At 38.8% G+C, this 21,213-nt stretch overlaps 1 protein-coding gene across 2 annotated transcripts in view; it reads left to right on the top strand.

The window, feature by feature from the left end:
* The window catches only part of ZCCHC17 (zinc finger CCHC-type containing 17), a 64,653-nt gene that overhangs the window by 13,778 nt on the left and 29,662 nt on the right, over positions 1–21,213 (top strand). For both annotated transcript variants that reach the window (XM_061184575.1, XM_061184576.1), the window contains exons 3-5: positions 1,709–1,766; positions 13,702–13,802; positions 15,245–15,336. In XM_061184575.1, the coding sequence (XP_061040558.1) occupies positions 1,709–1,766; positions 13,702–13,802; positions 15,245–15,336 (251 nt within the window). The remainder of the gene's footprint in view (positions 1–1,708; positions 1,767–13,701; positions 13,803–15,244; positions 15,337–21,213) is intronic.

Here is a 21,213-nt window from a genome sequence, read left to right as displayed (position 1 = left end):
GACCAGGGCTCGAACCCATGTCCCCTGCATTGGCAGGCAGATTCTTAACCACTGCGCCACCAGGGAAGCCCCCCCTTCTTCTTCTTCCTTCCCCTTGTTTTAGTTATGTTTAAGCCAAAATAGTGATTGCCCAATATGAGATAACTAATTTTAAAGTCACTGGAAAGAACAAAGTTTATATGTGTAAGAACGTATTGAATATTTTATAAATAATAATGAATTTAGTGATAAATATAGTGTGTAGTGACAACTTTAATCCCAATCCACAATTGAGGGGTGGAGTGGGCTGGAGGATAGACAAGAGGAGAGCAATAGAGGTAGAGGCTGGGATAATGATTTATCTGGCAAGGCTTTTGAGCCTTTTGTTTCTATTACATATTGCATATTACATAGATCCATCAAGCCTCTAACTTCTCCATTTTAGGTCAACTCTGCAAAAGACAACTCTTTTTCTCTCTGATTACATCTTTCCAGGTTCTGTCAGATGTCCGTGTGTTGGCTTTTTCTCTAATTGTCTTGATAAAACCCAAGACTCTGGCTTGGAGTGAAGTGGAGCAAGCTGTATGGTCTGGTTGGTTTGAAGTTTAGGAAAAAGAGATGTCCTACGTTATCCATTTCAAATTATTAAACTTTTCCATTTGGATTGAAGGCCTCAGTTCCAGATAATATAAAGTGTAACTTCATTACCTAATTTTCTGCTGTTTGTTCCTATATCTTTTTGAGGGATTCCAGTACATGTGGGATTTGGGCATTCCTAAGTACTGTCATACCATCTGACAAACACACCAGTCTCACCAATGTTTTTAATATGGTCACACATACCTGTCAGTCTAAACTTCAAAAAACCAAAAAAAAAAAAAAAAAAGCATTGCAGTACTATTTACAATAGCCAGGTCATGGAAGCAACCTAAATGTCCATCAACAGAGGAATGGATAAAGAAGATGTGTTACATATATACAATGGAATATTACTCGGCCATAAAAAAGAATGAAATAATGCCGTTTGCAGCAATATGGATGGACCTAGAGATTGTCATACTGAGTGAAGTAAGTCAAAGAAAGACAAATACCATATGATATCACTTACATGTGGAATCTAAAAAAAAGCTACAAGTGAACTTATCTACAAAACAGAAATAGAGTTACAGATATAGAAAATAAACTTATGGTTACCAGGGAGAGCGGGATAAATTGGAAGATTGGGACTGATGCATACATACTATATATAAAGTAGATAATAAGGACTTACTGTATAGCACAGGGAACTCTACTCAATACTCTGTAATGGCCTATATGGGAAAAGAATCTAAACAAGAGTGGATATATGTATATGTATAACAGATTCACTTTGCTGTACACCTGAAACTGACACAACATTGTAAATCAACTATACCACAATAAAAATTAAAAAAAAAAAATTGGGGAATTCCCTGACAGTCCAGTGGTTAGGACTCTGCACTCTTACTGCTGAGGGCCCAGATGCAATCCCTGGTCAGGAAACTAAGATCCCACAAGCTGTGCGGTGCGACCAAAAAAAAAAAAACTTCAAAAAGAACATAATGTTTGACAGAACATCACTTTTAGGCAGTTTTGCAGCAGATAGAGGCAGTCAGTACCAAGTAGAAATTCAGGGAGACAAGGTTAAATGCTATGGGAGAGAGATTCTTATTTGTGTGACAAAGATTCTTTTTTTTTTTTGTCTTTATAGGTTGCTATGGTGACAGACTATGGAGCCTTTATCAAAATCCCAGGCTGTCGGAAGCAAGGTGGGAACCTATAACTTGAAATTCAGCACTCTCATTTCACTCTCTCTACTGTCACCCCCACCACAGTTTAATTATAGGCTCTACTTTTTTCAGAGAGTAGTTTGTGTTTTTAGTGTAAAGATACGAATACGAACAGTTGATGACAGTTCATTTTTAGCAAGTCTTAACTCAGAAGAATGACTTGTGGGGAGGGCTGGGGCATAACCACTTGTGTTCACTTCTAGAACTGACTCTTCCCTAAATTTCACCTGTGATCCTAGGGCGAGTCACTTGACCTCTTTTGGCTTACGGTTTGGGGGAGGGCAAGCTACTTATTCTCTGAGGCCAACATTGTGAGTTTTCTGGTATATGGCATGCGGAAAGGAAATAGTATTGTAACCAATACAAATATATATAATGCTTTAATTTTCTTCATAATTGATAGGTATCTATTGAACATTTTTGGAGAATCCTTTTCACATCTGTAATCTTACTTGTTTCTCAAAACAATTGTGTTAAGTAGAAAAGGTAGGTTCCACAGACTGGTGGCCTGCTCAGAATGATTGAGCTAGGTCGTGGCATGGGCAGGACTAGAACCCAGGCCTCCTGATGCCTAGCCCAGTGGGCTTTCTGCTCTGTTACACTGCTAGTGAATCAAAAGACTCAACTTGCTAATTCCTTGTGCTAAAATAAATGAAAGATTTATTAAAGATTTTAATGTAAAAGATGTAACCATAAGTGTTTTATTAGAAGAAAATAAAGAAGAATATTTGACTATATAAAAGTCAATATAGGGCTTCCCTGGTGGCGCAGTGGTTAAGAATCTGCCTGCCAATGCAGGAGACATGGGTTCGAGCCCTGGTCCGGGAAGATTCCACATGCTGTGGAGCAACTAAGCCTGTGTGCCACAACTACTGAGCCTGTGCTTTAGAGCCTTCGAGCCACAGCTATTGAAGCCCGCGCACCTAGAGCCTGTGCTTCGCAACAAGAGAAGCCACCGCAATGAGAAGCCCACGCACAGCAATGAAGACCCAACGCAGCCAAAAATAAATAAATTAAAAAAAAAAGTCAATATAGAAGTATATTTGACTACATAAAAGTCAAAAACATAATTGCAAAAATCATCATAAGCAAAGTTAAGTTAGGAAAAAGAATTTTCAGTCCATATCACACAGGACTAATAAAAAAGAGGAAAGTAGGAAAAGGGGCCAAGGATATGAAAGGATAATTCATAGGAGAAAAAATAGCAGTTGAGCAGTAAATATCTTAAAAGATGCTCATTCTCAATATTGATTAAAAATATAATATAAATATAAACTGTGATATATCCATACAATGGAATACTGCTCGGCAGTACAAAGGAATGAGAATGAAGTATTGATACGACAACCTGGATCCGTTTCCAGAAAATTTTGCTGAGTGAAAAAAGCTAATCCCAAAAGTTTACATATGTTATGATTCCATTTATGTAACATTTCTTAACAGCTTTTTTGAGACATAATTCACATACCTACATTTCATCCAAAGTGTACAATTCAGTAGTTTCTAATATATTCTAACATATTCACAGAATTTTGCAACCATCACCACAGTTTGAGAACATTTTCGTCATAAAAAAGAAACTCTGTACCTATTAGCAGTCACTCCAAATTCCCTGTCTCCCTCTCCCCTCTGCCCCCAGCCTTAGACAACCAGCTATCTACTTTTTGTCTTTATGTATTTGCTTATTCTGGACATTTCTTATAAATGGAATCATACAACATGTGGTCTTTTGTGACGGGCGTCTTTCATTCACTTAGCATGTTTTCAAGGTTTACCTGTTTTGTAGCATGTATCAATACTTCATTCCTTTTATTGCCATTCCAAAATGTGTGGAATCAACAGCCAGTTCTCCAGTTCTCTGATTCTTTGATATCAAGTGGGCGTCCAACAATTCAGTTAATTCTGATACTAACTACCCAGAGGTGCTGTCAGACTCTACAGGTTTAAGGTCTCAGTCTCACAAGACTGCCCTCACTTTGGACACCACTTGCAAGTATCCTGTCCCTGTGTTACGCACACTTCTGTCTGACCTGGCTATGAATTTGAAGGTTCCCACACCACCTTCCCAAGATTGGATAACTTGTTAGAACAACTCACAGAACTCAGGAAAATGCCATACTTAACAGTTACAGTTTATTATAAAAGATACAAATGAACAGCCAGGTGAGGAGGTACATAGGATAGGGTCCAAAAGGACCCTGAGTGCAAGAACCTCTGTCTCTGTACAGTTGAGGTTCATCACCTTCATGGTATGTGGATATACTTGCCAACTCAGAAGCTCTCCAAACCTTATCATTTAAGGGTTTTTGTGGAGACCCCATTACATGGCCATAATTGATTAAGTCATTGGCCACTGATGATTTAACTGCATCTCCAGCCCCCCTTCCCTCCCTGGAAATTGGAATGGGGCTGAAACTTCCAATCTTCTAATCACACAATGATTCCTCTGGTCATTACCATCTCCCATCTTGAAGCTCCCTAGGGGCCGACCAATAGTCACCTCATTAGCATAAACTTGGGTAAGATTGGAAGGGTCTTGTTATAAATCACTAGATGCTCCTATCACTCAGGAAATTCCGAGAGTTTAGGAGCTCTGTGCCAGGAACCAGGGACAAAGACCAAATACATATTTCTTATTATACCACAGTATCAGTGCCAATATCCTAGTTGTGATAGTTTTGTGATATCCTAGTTTTGCCAAATGTTACCATTGGAGGAAACTGGGTAAAGGGTTCATAAGATCTTTCTGTATTATTTCTTTCAACTACATGTGAATCTAAAATTATTTTTAAAATATTTTTTAAAGTGTTGGGTATTTCCAACAATAGTTTCATTTACTTTTTTTAAAATTTTTATTTATTTATTTATGGCTGTGTTGGGTCTTCGTTTCTTGTGCGAGGGCTTTCTCTAGTTGTGGCAAGCGGGGGCCACTCTTCATCGCGGTGCGTGGGCCTCTCACTATCGCAGCCTCTCTTGTTGCGGAGCACAGGCTCCAGACGCGCAGGCTCAGTAATTGTGGCTCACGGGCCCAGTTGCTCCGTGGCATGTGGGATCTTCCCAGACCAGGGCTCGAACCCGTGTCCCCTGCATTGGCAGGCAGATTCTCAACCACTGCGCCACCAGGGAAGCCCCCATTTACTATTGAGAACGTAAATTGTTACATACTTTGGTAATACCTGTTAATGTTTTTTTGTTTTTTATTTATTTTTTTAAATTTATTTTTTAAATTTTATTTATTTGTTTGTTTATTTGTTTATTTATTTCGGCTGCGTTGGGTCTTCATTGCTGCGTGAGGGCTTTCTCTAGTTGCAGCGAGCAGGGGTTACTCTTCATTGCGGTGCGCGGGCTCTAGGCACACGGGCTTCAGTAGTTGCAGCGTGTGGGCTCAGTAGTTGTGGCTCGTGGGCTTAGTTGCTCCGCGGCATGTGGGATCTTCCCGGACCAGGGCTCAAACCTGTGTCCCCTGCATTGGCAGGCGGATTCTTAACCACTGCGCCACCAGGGAAGTCCCGTGTTAATGTTTTTAATGTGCTTACTCTTTTGATCCAGCAGTTCTTTAGGGAATATAGTTTGCAGTATGGAATTAGATAAATTATGTACATCTATGCAGTGAACTATGCAGATGATAAAAAGAATGATAACTGTATTTCTAAGATACTTTGGTGCTGGTACTGTCTTCCTTTTACCATAAGGGTCAATGGAAAGTTTTTATACAATTCCACCACACTGATAACCTGACTGATAGCAGTTGTAAGACACCATTGGTTATAAGAAGCATTCCAATTTCAGAGATGTTAAAGTGAGGGGGAAAAGTGCATCAGTAAAACAGGGTAAGTCAATTTACTGAAATGGAAAGGTGTCTAAGCTAACAAAATGAAAAAAGCATGTTGCACAAGAATTTGTATAGCATGACCCTTCCCCCTTTTAAAGCATGTTTACATATGCCTAGTATTTTAAACATTATTGCGTATATTTAGAAGAAAGTCTGGAAGAATAGGCAACAAATTATTAACAGTGGCCACCTCTGGGGAGCTTGGTTTGCTAAGGGAGAGATGTACATGGAAAAGGGACTTTCACTATTTGCAATTTTTTAAAACAAAATTTTTCTTTTACAGAAGTCCAACAGCTGATTTTGCTAATAAAGCCATACCTCTAGCCTTGGAGACTATGTACTCTGCTGCAAATTGCATCTTGGCGAATTAGAAATGGCTCACCAGTAGTTTCCAAGCTCGCAAAAAGCAATCTGTAATAAAGTTTCTCGTAAAAAACGTAAAGTTTTTACGTTCACTGGGATGTAATGAGGTGTAACTCATCCTCATCCCTATAGGGTATGCACCTCTTTTGATCCGAGGACAGCTTTTCTTGTCAGTGTACTTGCCATAGCTGCCAGTACCTGAAAGTCTCATCCTTACTTGAGTATTTATGTGACACTTTGGGGACTGTGTGGCAATTAAAGGCCTGCCATCTTCCAGCAGTTAGTCTAAAACTCACTTGTGTCCATAGCCTGTCAGGTGATGCCTCTGATTGTGACTGCCAGTTTACAAGTCAATCTGTCAGTCTGACAGCTGTGCTGAGACAAGCCTTGGATGGGGAGCTCAGGGAGCCAAATAATTAGGTGGAAACTCTGTGAGTTCTAATCCTGGGCACTTCTGTAGGTTCATTGGGTAACTGGAGCAGTTACAGTGTATTTTAGCTTCTCCACCCTTGAATGGAGGAAGATTATTAAGTCCCACCCTGAAAGGACTGAGTTATGAAATAACTGGTCTCTAGATTTTAACATCTCTCATTCAGGAAGGTAGACTCTAATTTGAGTCATTTTCCTCAGATTTCTATTTTCAGAATTTTTTAATCACTACTGAGTTAAAGACCCCTTCCTAGTATTGAGGTCTAAACTAGATTTTCCTTCCCCTCTCATGGTGTTGTCCAATAGAACTTTCTACAGTGATGGAAATGTTCTATATTTGTTCTGATGTGTTTTCTAACACCAACTAGTTCTCCAGTTCTCCGCGCACCAACGGGGTGTCTAACAATTCAATTTTGACACTACCGGGAGTTAGTGTCAGGTCCCATAAGTTAACGGGGCTCATTCCTACAAGAATGCCCCCACTTGAGATGCTAGTCGCAAGTCCTGAGCCACCCTTATTTCTAGCTGACCCACTATGAATCAGGAGTTCCATTGACCCCCTCCACAAATTTGATAATTTGCTAAAATGGCTCACAGAACTCAGGAAAACACTTTCTTTTTGTTTGCTGGTTTATTATAAAGGATACAAACAGGAACAGCCAAACGGAAGAGATGTATAGGTTAAGATATGGGAGGAGGGGTACACAGAGCTTCCATGTCCTCTGGCATACCACCCTCCAGCAAGCTAAGGTGTTCACCAACCCAGAAGCTCTCTGACTCTCGTTGTTCAGGAGTTTTTATAGAGCTCCATCTCCAGCCCCTCCCCCCGGAGGTCAGTGGAGCTGAAAGTTCCAATCTTTAATCACTTGATCTTTCTGGTGACAGCTCCATCCAGAAACTATCAAGGGGCCCCACAACTAAGTCACCTCATTAGCATAAACTCTAGTATGATCAAAAGGGGCTTACTATGAGTTACAAAGACACCCCTATCACTGGGGAAATTCCAAGAGTTTTAGGAGTTCTGTGCAGGGACCAGGGACAAAGACCGAATATATTTTTGTATTATACTACATCTGTGCTTTCTAATACAGTAGCCCGCCAACTTTTAAATTTTGTTTATTTTGATTAATTTAAACTTCAGTGTAAAACATCTGTAGCTAGTGACTATCATAGTGGACAGTGCAGCCCTATATATTTATGAAGTTCTTTTTTTCTCTACTATCCTCTGCCCACCAGCACTAAACTATGAAATTTTGAGAGTAGAGATTGTTCAGTGTTAAACACTTTTAAAGTGCCTTGCTTGTGGTAGTAGCACAAATATTTTTAGCAAAGAATTCAGGTTTAACAAATAATTATTGAGTTCTATTTTCTGGTCAGTATGTTATGTGGGAACACAGAGATAAGAAAACATAGTCCCTGCTGCTCTCAGATTGTTCACAGTCTAGGGTTGTAAACAAATTACAATGTAGTGTAATAAGTGAAGTTGCCGTTAATCCACTGAACTGTGGAATAGTTAGGCTGTTGGGATGAGTCAGGGCCTACTACAGTGCCTGAGATATAGTGGGTGTTCATTGAATTTTATTAAATGAATACATGAATCCTAGTCCCAGCTCCCCCAGTTACTAGCTTCTTGACTACAGCAGGTTGCTTAGTCCTTGAGCCTTAGTTTCCTTATCTGTGAAATGGGATGATGTGTATACTTTAGTTTCTTGACCAGCAGGATCATGTCTTACTCATCCTTGGATCCATTTTTGCTTATAATATAGTGGATATTTAGTAAATGTTTGAATGAATCCATAATCTCAACAAGATAAAGGATGTGCAAGCACTTTAATTTATGTGCTTACATTATTGTCATATACTGCTGATTGGAGATAACTTATTTGACAAGTCTAGAGAGGGAATTCAGATGCCCCAAAGATAAAGGAGACCTTTTATGTTGACATTTTTGGGCTGCAGCTGTCCCCTAATAGTTTGTAAGTTTTAACCTCTTTCCTTTATTGTCAATGGAATTTGTGAAATTAATGGTGAACCTAACACAGTTGGGAGAATATTTTTAAGGGAACTATAATAGGCTAAGTCTGTTTTTCTCATATGGCGATTTAGATGCTAGCTCTTTCCAAGTTGTCAGAATTTTTTTTTTCTTTCTTTTACCAGCATACACTCAGATGGGACTCATTCTGTTTAAGTGTTATGTTAGGTTTACTGAATGATGACGGATTTGATATGCCCTTTGGGCGTTTATGGCTTAATGTCAGACATCCAGACACACACTCTCCCCTTCCATGTGACATGATGAGCAAAGCATTTTTGTTGGTTTCTGTTCTGGAGCATTTGCTAGAACAGAATTAGATGTGTTTCTACTGTTGTAGATGAGATCTTTCTCTTTTTAATTGAAAAGATAACAGATCGATAATAAAAAAATGGAGAAATATCTGCTGTGTTGTAGAAGACCTGACAGACTCATATTTGAATTGCAGTTCTTTCTTTATCAGTTTTGTGACCTTGGACAATTTTCTTAACTTCTAGACTATTTCCTCATGTGAACCTATGTCACAGGGCTGATGTAAGGTTTAAATGAATGCGTGGATGTTCTGTATCTAGTGAGATACCCAGTACCAAGGAGGGAGCCTCATGTTTTATTTGGTGCCTTCTACCATATACACTTAATCCAACTGTTGGCGGTGTATGTGGGTAACAGTGAAGTACCTCCCAAGAATTCAGGCTGTCTTCTGAGAATGAAACTAATGATGAATCCTACACAGAGTATAGGATTAGCCATAGACAGAAATATACCAGGTAATTGCCTATAAATCTGTGACTGAGGAGTTGGGAGCATTCAAGACTTCAGCAAGATAATCTGGGTTTAATTCTAGGGAAAAAGGGATTGGAATGAAATTGCAGTTTAGTAGGCTGAAGTCTAATTGATTGTATCATTCTACTAGGGAGAGATTATATGAGCAGATATCAATCTCTGGAACATAGTAAAAGAAAGCCTGAGAGCCTGAAGATGGCAGTGTTTATTTTGCCTTAATAAGGAAAAAATGAATCTGATGGTAGGAACTAGAGAGATGGATTCTTTTATGAGGGGGTCCGTTAAACCTTCATGGACTGGAAACATCTCTCAAAACGTTTGTCTCCCTTTTGTTCTGATTCCGTGTTGAAGCAATTTTTGATCACTAATCTAATTTTTAGGTATTTGATACTGGGGTCAGTGGGTAGTTTACCTAGATAAGGACTTGGAACCTTCCAAGTATAAGAAAAGTGTATCCTCTGTTGTAAATTAATAAATTGGTGAATTGTGTCTATCACCGAACCAATCACTAAATTGACAGTCTGATTAATGTATTTTGGCATGTAAGCGTCTGCATGCTGAAGGCTCCTACATTTGTATCTTCAGTTTATACCCCTTCTCTGAGCTACAGACTTACATATCCAACTGCCTACCTGACATTTGCATTCAAGACTGTGGGCTAGACCATTTCTCTTGTTTAATTCACCCAATAAACTAAGGAGATAAGCCATTAATGTTTCAACTATAAAAATCCTACACCCCAGCATAACAATTTTTATGTTCCCTTTTCGTCTGTGTGCATATGAGACATAATTTTACATAATTTCAATCATAGTGTACATATTACTTTTACATTTTGCTTATATATATATATATATATAGGTTTTTATGGTTAAAATTTTTATGGTTAAAACTATTGCATGCTTATAGAAAAATAAGAGAAAAAACTACCAAAGCAAATGATCGTTGTGTGATATTACTACCACACAGAGATAGGCACTGTTAACATTTCGATGTATTTCTTTATAGTCACATATGTGCATAAAAATTAACATATTGAGATTAAGATTATATTCTATATATACATTTTGCAGCTTTTACACTTAATGAATGTTAAACATTTCTCTTTTGAAATACCTTTTGTAAACATTTAAATGCATTATTCTATCATTCAGATGTACCACATAATCATTTTAAGTTGTTTGTAGCTTTTCATTATTAATGCTTTACAAAAGTGCCATATTTAACTAAGAGAGATGACTGGGCCAGAAAATATCCTGCTTTGGGATCACGTGGGAGAAGGACAAATGGTTAACTCATTCTTTCTTTGTGGTACTCCAATAAATAGACCTGTTTGAGGAAAAGAAATGTTCTCTCAACTATATTAGGTTCAACAGTAATTTCTTTCCCAACTTCCATTAGCAGTTCAGGAAAGAAGTGAATTTTAGAATTAGAGGACAGTTACAGCGGAAAAATGTCAAAATGAAACGTTTCCCATTCCTTTAGGGCATCTGAATTTCCTCTCCAGATTTTCCATTTAGGTTACTCTGCTCATTACATGATCATGAAAAAGAAAAAAGCCCAGCTCCATGAATTTTATCCAATTTAGAGATTATGTGATAGTCTAAAATTTTAAACATGGGTTATATAATGTATATAGAATATTTTGGTTCCTGGGGTATTGAATGATAGGCTATCAACCTCCAGAATCAGCTGAAGTAGGTCTGAGAGACCCAATAACCATGATCAGGGAAAGCAGTGGCTTCCCACAGGAGCTGCAGACACAGAGGGTAGATATTTTGAGTTACAGGCATGTGTTGACAACTTTGCGTATGCATGTGTGTGAGAGAGAGACTGAGAATAAAGGTTAGTAATTCTCTCAGGAAACTTCAGGTAGGGCAGGTTTTTTGGACATAAATCTTTGACTTGTCAAGTTTTTTCTTTAGATTCCTGGTTTATTTTCATTCAAAATAATTGTTTATTATATTCATTTCCCTCAGAATATAGTTTTCTCTATTATTGAAACATCTGAAAATAAAACATTAACCTGCGATCCATAGCAGTTTAGATTATTTCTTTCTAATTTTTAGAATCTGCGTTAAGCATTTTTATTATTTAAATGAGAAAATGCTAGTTGCCTACAATGCTTGGCACATAGTAGGCACTCAATAAATATTTGCAAAAGAATGAATTATTGATGTATTTTTACATAATCTTTTGAACATTGTTTTTAATGGGCCAAGTAGCTGTACCGTAGTTGACTTAACCATTACCCTATTGCTAGATATTAGGTTGTTTCTAATTTGTTTCTGTCTTAAAAATACATTGAGGGCTTCCCTGGTGGCGCAGTGGTTGAGAATCTGCCTGCCAATGCAGGGGACACGGGTTCGAGCCCTGGTCTGGGAAGATCCTACATGCCGTGGAGCAACTAGGCCCGTGAGCCACAACTACTGAGCCTGCGCGACTGGAGCCTGTGCTCCACACAAGAGAGGCCGCGATAGTGAGAGGCCCGCGCACCGCGATGAAGGGCGGCCCCCGCTTGCCACAACTAGAGAAAGCCCTCGCACAGAAACGAAGACCCAACACAGCCAAAAATAAATTTAAAAAAAAAAAAAAAAAATTGACTATTTTGATATAGATCTCTTTTCTAGGTGCATATAGATTTTTCTGTGTTTAAGATTATTTTCTTAGTCTCAGAGTGATTATGGGTCAAGTTAATTATTAGAACTCTTGGTCGCAAGGAACAAAAATACAGGAGAAACGTTTTGGCTAATTTAGCTGGGGAGTAAATTTAGCTTCCACCAGGGCTGGATCAGGTGCTCAGTTTATGCCTTCAGGGCTTTGGTCGCTTGTTTATGCAGGCTCTTCTTTTGCTTCCCTCTGGCTTACTCTTGCCGCCTGGTGGTTAAGATGAGCATTGGTAACTTTTTGTAGTTTATAATCCTGACAAAAGGCTTGAGAAAGTTGATTTGATTTAGCTAGCATCTTGTGTCTGTCCCTGAACCAATCAATTGTTGTGGCCTGGGGAATGAAGTAACTTGATTGACTATGCCTGTGTCATGTGCCCACAGCTGGGGGTCAGATCAGCTCTAACCAAATTACAAGGACTGACCAGATTATTTTAGAATGTAAGGAAGGTGGTTCTCCCAGAAAAGGACCTTGGATAGACAAGGAAAAGGATTTAATTTTATTAAATATTTTTATCACTCTTGATAGCCATTGCTAAATGATTTCTAAAGATTTATATTAGCCTCAGAAATATTTCTTATTTTACTATACTCATATCAACATTGGATATTATCTTCTAAATATTTTGCTAATTTAATAGATTAAAAATGTCACCTTGTTTATATTTACTTTTTTCACTTATAATTATTTTCTGTAACTGTAATTTAAGTGGCTGCTTACTCTTTTCTTCTTTGGCTGTGTTGGGTCTTCGTTGCTGCGCGCAGGCTTTCTCTAGTTGGGGCGAGCAGGGGCTACTCTTCGTTGTGGTGCGTGGGCTTCTTATTGCGGTGGCTTCTTTTGTTGCGGAGCACAGGCTCTAGGCGCGCGGGCTTCAGTAGTTGTGGCTCACGGGCTCTAGAGCACAGGCTCAGTAGTTGTGGCGCACGGGCTTAGTTGCTCTGCGGCATGTGGGAGCTTCCCGGACCAGGGCTCAAACCCGTGTCCTCTGCATTGGCAGGCGGATTCTTAACCACTGCGCCACCAGGGAAGTCCCTGTTTACTCTTTTTTGAAAGATTTACCATAATTTACCAAGCTGTTTTCCAATTATTCGTCGTTTAGATTCTTTCGTAATTTTTATTTTTAACCTTGGTAGGTAATAATACTGCAAGTATTTTTATATGCCATAGATTTTTGCCTCTATCGAGTTTTTCTTTTGGAAAAATTCCAATGGTGATATTCTTGCATCAAAGGTATAAACATCTCTATGCCCTTTGTTTTCAAAGAATTTTACCAACTTGTATTTTTACCAGTATTATATAAATGTAGTTGTTGTATTACATCTCTACTAACATTAAACACTATTTTAAAGAATATTTGTTAGTTGATTAGGTATAAAAAGTGATCCCAAATTGTTTTTTTGTTTTTTGTTTTTTTAAATAAATTTATTTATTTATTTATTTTTGGCTGTGTTGGGCCTTCGTTGCTGCACATGGGCTTTCTCTAGTTACGGCGAGCAGGGGCTACTCTTGTTGCGGAGCCTGGGCTCTAGGCACGCGGGCTTCAGTAGTTGTGACACGCGGGCTTAGTTGCTCCGTGGCATGTGGGATCTTCCTGTACCGGGGATCGAAACCGTGTTCGATCCCTGCAGTGGCAGGCGGATTCTTAACCACTGCGCCACCAGGGAAGTCCTCAAATTGTTTTAATTTGCAGTTTTAAATTAACGAAACCTTTTTCAGTGAATCTCCAACTCTTCTCCTTACTGTGTTATTTAGAGTATGAATACCAGACATGCCCTGTGCCTTATTTTATTTCTTCTTCTTGTGCTTAGGTCTGGTCCATCGAACTCACATGTCATCCTGTCGCGTGGATAAGCCCTCTGAGATAGTAGATGTCGGAGACAAAGTGTGGGTGAAGCTTATTGGACGAGAGGTAAAGTTCTGTGCAACTTTAACTCATTAGAAAGGATTAGGAAAAGCTGGGATTTTCTTAGTATTTCATGATGATATTTCATGAGTGTGTATGCATTGTTAACCGTGGCTGATAATCTTATTTTTGAATCCTGCCACTATAATCTGACTTGAATTTAAACCTTTGGGCTGTCTGTCATGCAGACTCAGAAGGAATGGTGTGAACTGTATGTAATAAGTGTGGTGCAATAAGTACATGTTTATAAAACTTCCTTCCCTGAAGTTCACCCACATGGTGGGTGTGGAGAAAATACCAAAAAAGTAAAGAACCAAAAAGAGAGAAGAAAACTTAATCTGTGAGACTATCTTTTAGTAGAAATCTTCCAGATGCACTTCAATTTGGACCAAAGCAAAAAGGGGCATAGAGTTTACAGTCATTTTTTCCTCATACCTGGCACCATGCAATGTGAGGCAAATGAGAAAGCACTGGAGGATCCTGTTAACAGCAACTCACTTGAGGGTCTGTGGGTGTGGACAGACCACAGGAGAGATGTGCACATACACTGAGACCTGCTCTTTTACCAGAGAATGGCAGGGGAGACAGGCCTGAAAGAGATATTATTCAACAGTATTTGAGTGCTTATTATGTACTAGGTCTGAGGGATATAAGAATCAGATGTAAATGACTCCAGTGGTTATGGAACTTATATAGATTATAACTGGAGGAGACAAATAAAAAGTAAGCAAGCTAAAATAATTAAAAATAATTACAAGTTATAGTAAGTGCTATAATAGGTTCAAACAATGTAGAGGTAGATTTAGGTAAAGTGGTCAGGAACGGGCTTTCTGCGGGGGTGGTATATGAGCTGAGACCCAAAGGAAAAGGAACTAGTCATGTGAAATGTTAGGAAAAGAATATTCCAGGCAAAGAGAATAGCTGATACAAAGACCCCAAAGTGAAGAGGGCCTTCAAGTGCTGGAGGAAGCAAAAGAAGACCAATGTGGCTAACAACTGTCTTCACATTTAAAGATGCTCTTAATTGTTTTCATGTTTAAGAAGCTTTTAGATGAAGTCCAAAAGGAGATCTAGTCCACTGGAATGTTCTGAAACCTATTCTGTGCTCATGGATCTCTGAACAGATTATTATGCTGAACTATCTAAAAGAAACAGCTTTTATTTTCTGCCTGGTTACTTCCACAGACCCCAGATTTCTGAGCAACCATTTTTGTCTTTCCCCCCAGTAGGGTCAAGAATGATAAGAAAACCATTTCCTAAAATGCTTTTGCCATAAGATCTGCCTGTTATGCTTATTAGTACCCACAGTGTTCCTAGCACAAGACCTTGGCCATAAGAGGAACTCAGTGTTGTTACATGATAAAAACTTCAATTCTTAGATAATTTTAGACCAGCAGTCTAAATGATGTACTTTGAGCTTTTGCTGACTTTGCTTTTGTTTTTTTCAGATGAAAAATGATAGGATAAAAGTATCCCTCTCCATGAAAGTTGTCAACCAAGGGACTGGGAAGGACCTTGACCCCAACAACGTTATCATTGAGTAGGTAAAATGTTTGGAAAGGCTAAAATCCTTCTACTTCTCAAACCACAGAATGCTGTAGTGAATCAGGCGCACCTGGGAACTCTACTATTTGTAGACTATGAAATGGATGAGTTATGTGACCTTTGTGAGCTTTGGTTTTTAGAGGTATAAAGTGTTATAGATAACACATTACTGCATAGAGTTCTAAGATGAAATGCTAACATGCACCTCCTAGCATAGAAGTGCAATGGTTCAATGTCAATGGTTTCATTTCCTTCCCCTTATTCTTTTTCTGCTTCTGCCCTTTAACCAGTTAGCCAACAAGCATTCATCATGAGATATTTGTTATTTGCCTTTCTCCTAGCTCTGGGACTGAAAAAAGGCAGAGACCATGTAGGAGGAATAACTCCAGTGGGGCTTTAGACTCCTGCATCTTGGGATATGCTGTGTTCTGAACACAACACCTTACTTTCACTGGCTCTTCTGACCTTTCATTTATGAATGGAAAATTTTCTCTGTAGGATACTGTCTGGTGATACAGGGAATTTGCTGTCTCAAAATCTTTCTTGAATACAGGCATACTTTGGAGATACTGTAGGTTCGGTTCTGGACCACCACGATAAAGCAAATATCTTAATAAAGTGAATCACTTGAATTTTTTGGTTTCCCAGTGCATATAAAAGTAATGTTTACACTATATTGTAGTCTGTTAAGTGTGCAGTAGCATAATGTCTAAAAAACAGTGTATGTACCTTAATTGAAAAATACTTTATTGCTTAAAAAATGCTGAAACAATGACAATAGTAACATCAAAGATCACTGATCAGAGATCACCATAACAAATATAATAATAATAATAATGAAAAAGTGTGAAATATTGCAAAATTACCAAATTTGATACAGAGACATAAAGTGAGCAAATACTGTTGGAAAAATAGTGCCAGTAGACTTGCTCAACTCAGGGTTGCCACAGACCTTCAAATTGTAGAAAACACAATATCTGTGAAGCTCAATAAAACGAGGGTATACCTGTATATGCCAGTGGTTTCTAACCAGGGGTTCCTAGGTCGCTAATATCCCTTGAAGAAGTCTTGGGGGTTTATGAACTGTTTCAAGTATTTCAGAAAGCCAACTAAAAAATCATACATTTATCCTCAGGTTAACCATGACATTATTTCACTGCTTCTGATGATAAAATATCACATTCTTTATCTCATGCTAATTGGGTGCTCTTAGTGGCCATCATGTTATTGATTATTTTTTTAAAAACAAGAAAAAAATAATAAATGTTGTTTGAGTGGGATCTTGGCGGCACAATGTTTGGAAACCCTTAGGTTTATAGTTCTGAGCAAAATCATTTTGGATATGAAGGAAATTTACCTAAAAGGAAGGGAAATGATGTTTATTGAATACATACTATGTGCCAGGCATTACGCCAGGTGGTTTGTGTACATCAACGCATCTAATTCTCATAACAACCTGCAAAGTGGGTGTTATCTCCATTTTACTTTATTTTCTTAGTTTTAGCTTGATGCTTGGTGATAACTTGCCTGTGGTTATATAACACTTTTCATTTACATTAGAAATCTTTTATAACTCTGAGCTCAGAAATGTTATTTAAGTCTGGCATTTACTGATTGCATTGTAATAAATTGCTTCTGCTCCAAAGAATCCTGTCTATACAGACTCATTAAAAGCAGTGAAATTTCCCAAAGCCACCCTTATAAGGATGAAATATAAAACAAGTAAGATAAAAGAGCTACTTCTCTTTCTCACAACAAGGGAGGGGAAGGGAAAGGACCCCCTGCTTTTATGATGAATGTGTCTTTATGTATGGACTACTTCTAGTAATGACTAAGTGACCGAACAGTAACTTTTGTTGTAAACTATTTCTAGACTGCCTCTAGGAAAGAAGCATGGCATAGTGGAATGATGACAGGTTTTAGAGTTAGACTTGAATCAGAAAGAGTCCTAGTTCTGCCACAAGCTAGTATACCACCCTGAGCAGATTAGCTAGCCTCTTTGAACCTCAGCTTCTTCAGAATGGAGGTAATGACACCTACATCTTAGAAATGGTGGTATGATTTAAATAAAATCTTGTTTATAAAGAGCCTAATTGTCTAATCTATAGTAGAAACTTAACATATAGCAGCTACTTGTAGTTATTGTTTTAAAATGTTTCTTTGTTTTTCCTCTAATATCTGAGATTATCATACCCTTTCTTTTGAAAGAATATATAAAACCCATGAGGCAGAGGCCACATCTTATCTCCCATAGTGCCTAATGTATAGTAGTCGTTTAGTTAGTGCATCCATTTACTCATTATTCAACAAATATTTACTGGGCTCATATTCTATTTGAGGTATAATGGCAATACCAAGGTTTCTGCCTAAGGACCTTACTGCCTAGTGTAATGCGATAATTATGCAAATAACTTTAATTTTAAGGCAACATGTAATAAATGTTAAAAGAGTGTTTTAAAGGAAGGATTCTAGGAGTTACCTTGAAGAGGAAGAGTTGATATCAGGCCCTGATGGTCAGAGAAGAGGTGACAGTTGAGCTAGGTCTTGAAGAATGGATAAGATTTTGTCAGGCAGCAGGGGAAAGAATAGTATTCCAGGCAGAAGAAATAGTTTGAGGAAAGGCATGAAGCAGGAAAGCACATGGCAATTCAGGAGTCTTGTTTAAGGAAAGAAGAGGGTATGGTCAGGTACTAGGATGTAGGGCTTGAAAGATACGTTGGGGTCAGATTGTGAACAGCTTTGAATAGCAGTCAAAGAATATGAATGTTTTTTAAAGCCTTTGAGTGGGAGAGACTCCTGAGCAGATTATTCTCTCCAGGTACCCCATTCTCTGGCCTCAACCCGTTAGGCTCAGTATCTTCATGCTGTCTCCAGCTACACACAGTTTGTCAACTACCTTTCATTTTTCATCAAAATCTAGCTGTCTTGTATTTCATTCCCTCAGGCCCCAAAGTATTAACAAGGTCATCTAATAAGTGAATCTGCAAATGGAAAGGGGTTAAATGCAGTTTCCAGTTAGGTTTAGCCGGCATAGTATAGTCTTTAGAAAGAGCATTTATGTATCGCCACACTGTAATTATCCATTTATATATCTCTTTCCACTGGTAGACTATCTACCATGTCCTATCATTTTAATGTACTTACTCATATCATTGTACTAGCACTGGTGCTTGCCACTTATTAAACTTAAAAAAAAAACGAAAGATTAATGCAACTATGTGTGCTGGATGGATTAGAGTCAGGGAGACCAGTAAATGAATTATTACTGTTTAGGTGAAATGTAATGAAGCCTAAACTAGCATGATGGCAATAAGGACAGAAAGGGAGACAGGTGGTGAGTGACACATTTGTTGAATTGGGCGTTAGGTGGGAGGTATGATTCGGCTTATAGTATGTTTGAATCTGCAGTGTATTGGAATTGATTATAATGAGGGTTTGATTAAGCTGCAACTTATAGTCACTTGAAACTCAGCTCTACAAATAAGGACATCCGAAAGCAATGGAGTTTTCGTGACTGTTCAAGTTATGTCCCCAAGATCCTGCCTTGGTGGGGTTTTCTGTTTGTTTGTTTGTTTGTTTAATTTTCTTTTATTGTGGTGAGAACATTTAACATGAGATCTACCCTCTTAAGAAATATTTAAGTGTATAATAGTATTGTTGACTATACATACAATGTTGTACATTAGATCTCCAGAACTCACTCATCTTCCTTAACTAAAACTTTATGCCTGTTGATAAGTAACTCACTCACATTTACTTCTCCACTCTCCTCGCCTTGGTTTTTGTTATTCAAGCTTCACCCTTTGAACTGACCCTCTCACATGACCCATACCAGACAGTAGACCTCCTATCATTTGACTAAGATTCTTCTAGGGCAAAAGCTAGGGATTTGAACAGACATTTTCAGAACTTAAACCATATGCTTTTCTGGTCTGTCCCAACTGGGAAGCCACTAGTCACATAGGCTATTTAAATGTAAAGTAATTAAAAGTAAATAAAATTTGGGGGCTTCCCTGGTGGCGGAGTGGTTAAGAATCCGCCTGCCAATGACAATGACAGTGGCAGACAAAATAAATAAAATAAATTTATTTTTTAAAAAAAGTAAATAGGGCTTCCCTGGTGGCGCAGTGGTTGAGAATCTGCCTGCCAATGCAGGGGACACGGGTTCGAGCCCTGGTCTGGGAAGATCCCACATGCCGCGGAGCAACTGGGCCCGTGAGCCACAACTACTGAGTCTGCGCGTCTGGAGCCTGTGCTCCGCGACAAGAGAGGCCGCGACAGTGAGAGGCCCGCGCACCGCGATGAAGAGTGGCCCCCACTCGCCACAACCAAAGAAAGCCCTCGCACAGAAACGAAGACCCAACACAGCCAAAAATAAATAAATAAATAAATTAATTAAAAAAAAAAAGTAAATAAAATTTGGTATCCAATTCCTCAATCACTAACCACATTTGAAGTGCTCATTAACCAAAGACATAAATAGTCAGCAGTACAGACATAAATTTATAGAACTGTCCATCTTTGCATTCTTTTGGACAACAGTATGCTAGATGGTGTGCTCTCTGCTCAGATATAGAGAAGAACATGACATAGACTTTACTATTCAAGTCCTGGTTGTGGTACAGAGGGTGAGGCAAAATGTAAACAAATCAGTAAAATAAAGTGAGTATTTAACTCTGCCTGTGGTAGAGTTTATAGAAGATACGATATTTGAGCTGAACTTTAAAGAATGAATGGGACAGAATATGGAGTATCTTTATCCTCTCTGTTTTCTCTCTTGACCCCACATATCCCATGAAACTGTTGGCTGAAATTTGTGAAGTGAGTAGCTCTGTTTTGCTTTGATATTGTTATCCTGCATTTCTCTGGGTAATGTGGCTCTTCTGGCAGAATATTTCTCTGTTTTTGCTGGACTCTACAGAGACCTGGTTGGAAAATCTTAGGTGAAGTCAGAGGTCAAAGTTAAAGACGTTCAGGTAAAGAAAAATATTTTGGATGAAGAACAAAGAAATTTCAACAAGGTTTTTTTTTTTAATTTTTAAAAATATATTTATTTATTTATTTTTGGCTACGTTGGGTCTTTGTTGCTGCGCGTGGGCTTTCTCTAGTTGCGGCGAGCGGGGGCTACTCTTCGTCGCGGCGCGTGGGCTTCTCATTGTCATGGCTTCTCTTGTTGCGGAGCATGGGCTCTAGGCACGCGGGCTTCAGTAGTTGTGGCTCACGGGCTCTAGAGCGCAGGCTCAGTAGTTGTGGTGCTCGGGCTTAGCTGCTCTGCGGCATGTGGGATCTTCCCGGACCAGGGATCGAACCCGTGTCCCCAGAATTGGCAGGCAGATTCTTAACCACTGCGCCACCAGGGAAGCCCCAACAAGCATTTATTGATGCTGTTGCTTGCCAAGCCTTGGGCTGAGGTGCCAGGGAAATAAACACAAGTAAGATATTTTTTAAACGGGCCCATGATCTAGAGAAGAAACATAACTCTGTGGTGTGATATGTGCTAGGATTGACATGTGTATAGGATACAGTTAGAGTTTGAAAGAAAAAATGATCAGGAGTGATACTCTTCAATTAAACATTTTCTAAGAGTACTCTGCAGGTACTGTGTGTTATAGTAAAGGTAAAAAATAAGAGCTGTGACAACTAGGGTACTTTGGCTCTTCTGGTAGGAGTGTAATTGGTAAACACACTGTCTGGCAGTGTCTACTAAGGCAGATGCCCTACAACCCAGTAGTTCCCCTCCTACGTGGAACTAGGCATTTCCCAAAGGAATGCATGTACATATATATGTTCACCAAAAGACGTGTGCTAGAAAGTTCACAGAAGCACTTCCATAATAGAAATTACTCAAATACCCATCAACAGCAAAATACTT

This window comes from Eubalaena glacialis, chromosome 3 (assembly GCF_028564815.1).
Source record: "Eubalaena glacialis isolate mEubGla1 chromosome 3, mEubGla1.1.hap2.+ XY, whole genome shotgun sequence".
Lineage (NCBI taxonomy): Eukaryota > Metazoa > Chordata > Mammalia > Artiodactyla > Balaenidae > Eubalaena > Eubalaena glacialis.
The sequence above is the reverse complement of the archived record's forward strand: the minus strand, read 5'-3'. Positions and strand labels throughout refer to the sequence as shown.